The sequence below is a fragment of the Pollachius pollachius genome (genome assembly GCF_949987615.1).
Source record: "Pollachius pollachius genome assembly, chromosome: 3".
NCBI lineage: Eukaryota > Metazoa > Chordata > Actinopteri > Gadiformes > Gadidae > Pollachius > Pollachius pollachius.
Genome location: NC_136936.1, coordinates 12,209,570 through 12,219,248, shown reverse-complemented (window position 1 = coordinate 12,219,248; position 9,679 = coordinate 12,209,570). Strand labels below are relative to the sequence as shown.

At 41.4% G+C, this 9,679-nt stretch overlaps 1 protein-coding gene across 1 annotated transcript; it reads left to right on the top strand.

Annotated features, from left to right (window-relative positions):
* The first annotated feature begins 245 nt into the window (after nt 1-245).
* On the top strand, nt 246-9,646 carry napab (N-ethylmaleimide-sensitive factor attachment protein, alpha b). The gene is made up of 11 exons (XM_079733208.1): nt 246-439; nt 1,002-1,081; nt 1,182-1,298; nt 1,605-1,651; nt 1,742-1,819; nt 2,193-2,248; nt 2,435-2,519; nt 3,415-3,519; nt 5,385-5,453; nt 5,783-5,833; nt 8,488-9,646. The coding sequence occupies exons 1-11, from the start codon at nt 342-344 to the stop codon at nt 8,587-8,589; spliced, it is 888 nt and encodes a 295-aa protein (XP_079589334.1). The 5' UTR covers nt 246-341; the 3' UTR covers nt 8,590-9,646.
* The last annotated feature ends 33 nt before the right edge of the window (nt 9,647-9,679 follow it).

Here is a 9,679-nt window from a genome sequence, read left to right as displayed (position 1 = left end):
AAGCCTCCGTGATGATTTTTATTGATAATCATAAAAATAACTGTTTTCTTTTTTAATGGATCTATGGATTGACTTAAATTCGAAGACTTTGAGATTTGCAGTAATTTTTCCAATGAAACCCTTATTTATATTTTTTAATTAAACATTAGTAAATTGGTACAGTGCAGGGAATACATTTTGGACTCCACCATATCACCTGATAGTGACGTCCTCATCACTCCCGACACATGATTGGTGACGTCACAAGGCTAACACATCACCAGCTAGCTAGTTAGCAAACATTGTAATAATAGCTGTTACGCCTTATTCTTTTAGTTTTGCCATCGCAACAACCACTGGAAATGGACAACTCTGGGAAGGAAAAGGAAGCCATGGCTCTGATGGCGGAGGCCGAGAAGAAGATGAAGTCGTCATCGTCGTTTTTGGGGGCACTCTTCGGGTTAGAGAATTTTCCAATCCAATACAGGGAACTCATAAGCCAACACAGCGGAAGAGCAATCTCATAGCTACTAGCTTCTAGCTGTTAGCTTTTAACTGTCAGCTAGTCCAGTGGCAAAACAAAAACACACATAGAAAGTAACATGCTAATAATGTCAGCTGGCGTTATACTGGGAACCATTACTACTATAACGTTATTATTCTGCAAACCATTGCTACTATATTATACTGGGAAACATTAGTACTATTATGCTGCAAACCATTATTACTGTATTCAACTGTGAACCATTAATACTATATTATACTTTTAATCATTAACACTATAATTAACTGCGAACCATTAATACCATATACAAAACCCACTGCCGTCCATAATGTACTGCGATTATGTCATACATTCACACAGAACTATTGTAACCTCCATGTGCTATTTTCCCATTTAAGCTAGTCAACAACAACTTGTCATCACAACATGTGTCAATTTCAGCAACTGCTTAATTATAGTATAGGTTTTCATGAAACAATCACAAAGTCTCTAACTGAATGTGTGTTGTGTCATGAAGGAGCTCATCCAAGCAGGAGGAGGCGTGTGACTTGTATGTGAGGGCCGCTAACATGTTCAAGATGGCCAAGAACTGGTGCGGTAGGTATCTCAGCTGTCATGCATACGTACTACTACTTGGCACATGTATACGGTTGGGTAAACTTTGCTCTTCAAATGTGTATACTTTTAATGTTTCCAGCTGCAGGAAATGCCTTCTCTCAAGCGGCACAGCTTCACCTTCAGATGCAGAGCAAACACGATGCCGCCACCAACTTCATAGACGCCGGAAACGCATTCAAAAAAGCAGACCCTCACGGTCAGCGAAAATGCAATCAATATAACTGCCTAGAGTTGCAGCTCTGTCTATCACGGACCTTTCCACATGAGTTCCTCAACCCATACTGCTCCCAACCAGCCAGTTGTTACCTGACTGGCATGGTGGACTCCACCAATGCCGTAACGTGAATGAATGAATGAGTGAATTGATGAGAGAATGTGAGGCAGTAACATTAAGGGGCTTTGAGATGAAAAGCCTTATATAAATGCAAAGATAATCTGTCTAGTGTTTTTATGTTCAAAGCATGTAAAGTATGTTATTATATTTTATTTTTTTCCTGAACAGAGGCAATTAACTGCCTAAGTCGAGCCATTGAGATATACACAGACATGGTAAGACATATTATTATACAGTTTATCTTAATAGCCTGTTTCAGTTTGTATTGCGTACCGTTATATTTCCTTAACGTTTCTTTTCTATAGGGGAGGTTCAATATTGCTGCAAAACATCACATTGCAATCGCAGAGATCTTTGAGACTGAGCTGGTGGATGTTGATAAGGTCAGGTGATATCTTTTTTTTAAGGCTGAATGTGACATAGAAAGTTTGGCTTGTTAAAAACATGGGGTGTATTATTTGAATGTCTTCCTCATTTGGAATTGGCAATGCTAGGGTAGAAGCCATCTTTTATCCCGACATTAATGTTTATTTTATTTTAATAATTTAGAATACTCCCCCTCAATTATTTGACAAGGGATTATTTGAATGATTTTACAACCCTCAAAGTTCTCATGGACAATTAGTTAACCTCTTGTAAAAAATAAAACACCACTATATCTCTGGGTTCATCATTTGACAGAATAGAACGGTATATTTTAGTATTATTTAATGCTATAGTTTTTACAGTTCTGTGTTTGACCTGTGTCATCTGTAGGCCGTAGCTCACTATGAACAGGCTGCCGATTATTACAAAGGAGAAGAATCCACCAGGTAACGGAAATATGTGTGTATATCAGTGCACAAAGTTCCTTCCATATGTTAATTGCATATTTACTTGGAAATGAAACTCTGATTATAATACACATACACTGTTCGGGTGATCAGATATTTTCTGTATTAATATGAAAAGTCAGACTTATGTCCAATGACACTAATGACATGTATTATGTGTTTCAGCTCGGCTAACAAGTGCCTTCTCAAAGTGGCCACCTATGCTGCTCAACTAGAGCAGTACCCTAAAGCCATTGAGATTTACGAACAGGTGAAACACATTACAAAACTTTTATTGACTGAAAATAAAATGTATTTATTCAAGTAGTGAAGAGACACAATGAGATCAAGGGAAATGTTATGATAGGATAGGTAGCAACCTAAGCTATAGAAGCGTGCCTGTTTTGTATTGAAATCAAATGACAACTGAAATATTTAAGCCTGCCCATCACCTAATATTGTAGCTAGCTATTTAACATGATCTTGTTTATGATCATCATGTATCGTGTGTGTGTGTGTGTGTGTGTGTGTGTGTGTGTGTGTGTGTGTGTGTGTATGTGTATGTATGTATATATATATATATATATATATATATATATATAGCATCCACAAAGTCTTTTATTAAAACTTTACAGCAGCTTTGCTTACATGTTGTAGTAAAACCAGAGCCTATGTTAACCTCAAGTTTAATAAATGTTCTAGTAGCAACCTAGCCTATATGCGGCAGGTTGATAACTTGTAGTAGTGCGAGAGCCTATGTTAACTTCAGGATGGTTCATGTTGTAGTAATACAAAGCCTATGTTAACAGGTTGGTTCATGTTGTAGTAACACCAGTAACACCAGCTCATGTTAACTCCAGGTTGGTTCATGTTGTAACACCAGAGCCCATGTTAACTCCAGGTTGGTTCATGTTGTAGTAACACCAGAGCCCATGTTAACTCCAGGTTGGTTCATGTTGTAGTAGCACCAGAGCCCATGTTAACTCCAGGTTGGTTCATGTTGTAGTAGCACCAGAGCCCATGTTAACCCCAGGTTGGTTCATGTTTCAGTAACATCAAAGCCCATGTTAACTCCAGGTTGGTTCATGCTGTAGTAAAACCAGAGCCCATGTTAACTCCAGGTTGATAACAGATTGTAGTAACAACAGAGCCTATGTTAACCTCAGGTTGGGACCCATGCAATGGACAGCACCCTCCTCAAGTACAGCGCCAAGGACCACTTCTTCAAAGCTGCTCTCTGCCACTTCTGTGTGGACATGCTCAACGCCAAGGTACTGAATTGCCACGGCAGTTATTTGGTTCTCTCGCTTTTATCGAAAGCGACTTGGTGATTTCAGCTACATTTCATTAAGGAGAAGCTAATGATAAGGGTTATACAGCTGAACGACACCTACAGGTTGACTGTTGGCATTGGGGATGTGAAAACTGTGAAAATTTCAGCAGAGTCAGAACACCCTAACCACTACATTGTCCTGCATTTAGGGGTCTAACGGTACACAAAAAACACGGTTCGGTACGTACCTCGTTTTTGAAGTCGCGGTACGGTATAGGGCCCCGTTTCCCAAAAGCATCGTTTGCCTAAGTGGATCGTGAAGTGCGTCATACGAGCATCGTACAGTTTTCACACCGTTTCCCGAAAGCATCGTTGGTAACGAATGTCGTGAAAACGCTCGTAGCTAATGAGGACTCCAGGGGTACTCGTAGGATGCTAAGAGCATCGTTAGACTGCTATAGCTAACAAGCGGACATTCCGTGTATTGGATGTGTTTTATTAAAACACATCCAATACCACCGAATGCCCAGCTGGCGCAATTTCGCAACCAAAAACAGTGGTTACCGCCGATATATTACTCATACACTACTGTTAGATTTAAACAGCAAAGATAGACATGTTAGAAGTCAACAACAACATAATTTATTGCAGCAATTTAAAATTCCGAAAATACATGCGCAGCCGAAATGAACCGATCAAACGCCACGTCACAAGGCATATAATAAAATCAAAAGATTCCATTGCTCTTGTGTGGGAGGTCGCTTTCGAGCTGCACTTGCTGTCTCCCTCAGATTTTAATTCAACCATCGTGGTTAAAATGTCCTCATATTGATCAATGACAGAAGACATAGGCTACTGTAGACATGAATCATGCTGAGACCAACGGGTGTCGGATAATTTCTGCAGGCGTTTTTTGTTGCGATTGTTTGCATTAAGCACTGTAGGCACTTCGGTGAGGCTGTGATGAAGTTCACTATTTATTGGACCGTGTCTAGACAGTAACGAACATCCATGACCATAGTTAATCGCTTTTGCAGTCTACACTCAGACGTGAACTCAATATTGCATGCAGGTGTCTTCATTCATTAAAAAATTAAAACATTCGGGAGTATGCAATAATACCAATTATTCTAAAGAGGTCTAGACTCCGTGCGCAGCCCCGCCTTCTCCAGTGAACCAAGAAAGCCCGCGCCGTGACGAACGGGGGATTTGATCCCATCGGTTTTACCCAGGAAACTTGAGATAAGAAGGTGAAATCACCGAGCGTGCCAAGCTGCGACCAAACCGGCTTGGCAGTGTAAAAAGACCTATAGCCTACCTTGTTTACTTTGCACATTAAAGACCAATATAACACCAAATAAGATTTGAAAAGCTTTGGAAGATTATTTACAACACTGCTTACATGGTTTGTAGTCAACATATAAGATCGATCTGGCGGTGAATTGCATTGCGTATCCGACATCCCTACGGAGAACTGCGAATGCTCAAGGGGTCTCCGTAGTTACGGAGTCGGATTACGGAGTCAGAGTACTACACTTTGGCTAAACGTTCCGGGGGGAACTCCGACTTCCAAGTTTTGAATTCTGCATCGCAAAACAAGCCTTTACATTCGCCATATGAACGCTATGTACGCCACATTTACGCACCGCGGTCCACCTCTGTAACCACCCAGAAGTGCCTGTACCGTGACGGTTCGGTACAAATACGTGTATCGTTACACCCGTATGCCTTACACAACAAGGCACACCTGTTCCTGATATGCACAACAACACACACTACGCCCACCGGTAGTATCCCGACAAAACACCCACAAAATAATAATGGAGACGCTGTTATTAAACATAGTGTCCTTTTGTCCATCAGCTTGCAGTACAGAAGTACGAGGAGATGTTTCCTGCTTTTTCTGACTCTCGGGAGTGCAAGCTGATGAAGGTAGGTCTGCCTTACGGGTTTACCCTGTGTTCTTGTCGGTCACATGGGGCTTTGACATGTACATATCAAGATAAAGCATGAGCAGATGTAACATTTTGATGAATCTAATATGAACTTTGCATTCGCACCCTTTATACTAACCTGTCTATGCGAAGTAGCCAAAGAAGTTTGCAAATGTACCTTACCTACCTGCAAATGTTTAAAATCAACATTTAATTTTGTCCCTATATAGTTACATTGAAACACCATGAAGACATGTTGAATATACAGTTTTCCTTAGAATTTATAATGATCATATTTTCTCAATGTTTTTATTTTATTCCATGCAGAAACTTCTAGATGCTTGTGAAGAGCAGAATGTGGAAGCGTATACTGATTCGGTGAGAAATGCTGAGTAATTACGTACTGTAACTGGGGTGCACTTGAGATGTGTTGGGACAGCAAACCTTTAGCATATGGTACACTTACCCATCCTTTATGAAAGGAAAGGAGACAGGATTCTCTTATGCCCCTTTCCACCGGTGGGTACGCTTCGGACCCAGCACACCTCAGCCCTGTAGTGAGGGTAAGGTATAGCCCAGCTCAGTTACGGCTTGCGTTTCCACCGCCGACCGTACCCTTATGGTAGGGCGGGGTTTAAGCCGGATGGCGCGGCAGCTACGTAAGCATCGGGAACTCATAGCAGCCCGACAGTGTAGCCTCCTATTAAATCCAAGGAAAAAGAAGAACGCAACACAATAAAATGGCAACAATGTAGGAGGTCCAAGAAGAACGTCAAACTTTTGCGAAACATCTTGAATAAATAAACAAAGCTTTCTTGAATAAACAAAGCTTTCGCCGTCACACGGAACTGACGATTCTGTCGACCAATCAACGGATGGCGTGTGTAGCTCGTACTTGCCAGCACCCTTTCAGGCGTCTCAGTACCCCAACAGTGGATTACTGCGAGACGAGTACGGCTCAGTCCAGATCACGCCCACTATTGGTGGTGGAAACGGGCCCCCTGCCGCACCTTTGCAGACTGAACCGACACGCACCCTCTGGTGGAAATGCGCAATTAACAATGCGGTTGTCTTCTAATGGTCATTCTTATGAATTCTCCTTCATATTTTTCTTCACCTCATAACATTTCCCATTGAGGTCAAGAAAAAGAGGTTAGAAAAGGACATGGTTCGTAATTGTTTGGACTGTTCGACCATGGCTGCAGTCTTTGATGAGGCATCCACGTTACAATGTTTGGCTCCAGACCTGTTGACAACAGAGACATTTGTTTATTGTAAAGAAAAAAAACATTACCCACACAAGCATTTGTCTCCCTCTTACAAGACATCCACATAAGGGGGCATAGTCTGTTACCAGCACAAACCAACTACCCAGCGCTTCGTAACTAAGAAGTTCCAGTGCCCATTTGATGGCTGATCCTTTTTAACAGTGGCGTAGCAATGCTTCCTCCGATTTCAATTCTTACAGATAGATTCTAGGAACAATCACGTCCTTAATGAAGTCGGGGGGGTTCCAACACTGGTAGGATGCAGAAAACCTCTCATAGGTCATGGAGCGCCTTCTCCATTTCCTCTATCCCTTTGCTATGAGGAGCTGGTTCTTTCTTGTCAAGTTTGTAAGGGAAGGTCTCAAATATTTTAACTTGCGACATTGTTACCGGTAGGGATGGGTCAGAATATTTGATTATTCGTTCCCGAGGGTCAAAGTCGATTTTTAACATTTGGACCATTTTTTACTTTTCAAATAAACAAGAATTAACGGACGGAAGTAATGTTGGACACCTCGAAGGGCATTATCCCGCTTATACCATGGTCACTTGCCAAAGAAAGTAAATGAATACCATTCATTTATATTTTCATGCGTTTTACCATCCAAATATAAAGTTTTTCACAAGCCATAACTTTGTTTCCCTGGTAACACTTGAGGATTTGACTAATACCTGGAACAATCATTACCCTCCCGTAAGGTTCTTATGCAACGGAAACGTTGTTCACTCCTCCAGTAAATAGGACAGACCTTAGCTACGACTTGGTAACGGGAGGTAATCTAGTCCGCTCAGCTATGAGCCAGAGAGCTAACGTTATGCATTGTACATATTTTTAATTCGAAATTCGTCCTTTATACCACAGATACTCTATGGTCTATAGCATATAACTGCGTTGTCTGATTACAGTTTAATTAATTTTTCACAATTTACAAGCTCTCGTTTTGAAGACAGAATCACTGCGCCATTCGTTTCAATGGGAATCGCGACGGTCTATACTTTCAACATAAAGTGTACATATTTATAATTTGAAATTCGTCGAAGCCTTTATACCACAGATACTATAGGGTCTATAGCATATAACCGCGTTTTCTGATAACAGTTGAATGCATTTTACACAATTTACCAGCTCTCGTTTTGAAGGCTCGTTTTGAAGTAGTGACTGGAACTACTTACAAGGTAGTTGTTTTTTTGCGTGATTTCTTTCCAATGATCCATGGCTGCCTTTGTGAATGTCGGCACACATTGAATAATCGATTATTCGTTCATAGCACCAACTGAATATTCGACCATGAAAACTTTGAGTTATTCACATCCCTAGTTACCGGTCAGGTTGGATTCCAGAACAGACAGGATCTTGTTCATCTGGTTGAATCACTGAGTGTGATTTCCATGCCTGGTGATGAAGCCAAGGTATGCAGCATTATTAACAGGTTTTGAATCATGGCACCATGAAGACCAACAGGCAGGATTGTGTATTGGTGCGTTAGAGAAAGCAGTCTTTCCGTCGATCTTGCTTGCAGATTTTAAGGTTTTGTCAAACCGTACCACGGAGATGGACCTCTCCAGTTTGGGCTTCTGATTTTTCTGACCTCAAGAATCAGCAGTGACCTATTGGTTTTTGATAAAGCTTATAAAGTCATCAGCGCTGGTGGGGATAGGTTTTTATTATAAAACAAATCCACTTTTGTACAATACAGTGCAACATGTGATTGAGCGTACCCTAGACTAGTGGGCTGTAATAGGTTTACCGCTGTCTCCCCTCAGGTCAAGGAGTATGACACCATCTCCAGGCTGGACCAGTGGCTCACCACCATGCTGCTGCGGATCAAGAAGACCATTCAGGACGAGGAGAGCAACCTGTGCTGACTCACCCCTTTGCTGACTCACCCCCCCCCCCAAAAACCCGCCTCTCCCCAACCCCATGCCGATACCTCCTCCCCGCCTTCATTCGCCCTCCTCCTCCCACCCCCATCCAAAGACCCCTCTGTCCTCCTTGCTCCACAACCAGGATCACAGACTGTTCTCCCACAACCAAGACACCTCTTGCATTCTCCAACCCCCACCACCAACACAGCCCACCACAACCACCACCGGGGTCCTGTATTCTTACCATGGGTCTACTTTGTCTCCCTGTACATGAGCTGTCCTCTAAGCCATGGGCAGTATTTGCAGCTCAGCCAGTTGAGCTACTCCTCCCGCTCTCTTCCCCTGCTGTAGGATGTTAGTTTTGAGACTTGTTTTGTCAAAAGTGCACTAGCTTTCAGAGTGCACATATAGTACAACAACTTGTGTATAGTGTCATGAAAACATACCGCATTCTGGGCCATTACACTAAATATTAACCAATCTTATCTTCATCGCCAAGGAGTTCCTTCTGGTATTGAGAGGGCAGAAGGACACAAAGTAGACTTAAAATTTAGAAATATCTTATTTTTAAATAAACAAACAACCTTTGGTGAAAGCACATAATCTGCTTGAGTCTAATTAATAAATGTTTTGTGTGCCAGCCGATGCCTTACACAGACCACATCATGTCTCATGATGTTTGCAGATTTGAGGAAAAACCTTTGGAAGCATATCTATAAATTGATCATTGTTAATTTATCACTTTATTATCAAAGTTTCATCCCAAATAATATTAAATGAGCAGAACTTCGATAGGTTTGGTATGAATGGTTTAAACAGATTTTTTATTGTCTAGTCGCCCTCATGTTATGCCACGGTCAAGGCCCGTTTCTCTTGGTCATATTCGACCAACTGGAAGTGTGTTTTAGCCTTTTAAGCTTTACTTATTTAAACACTGTGGCCATGTACAGGTATGAAGTCATTCTTACCATAATTATTTTGTTAATATTCCCCAAATATGTGGAAAGAATTTGTAAATCTTTTCCTGTAAACAGTGAATAAACTTTGTCAGAAATGTTTCAAGTTTCGTGTTTGTCATGTTGTGCACATT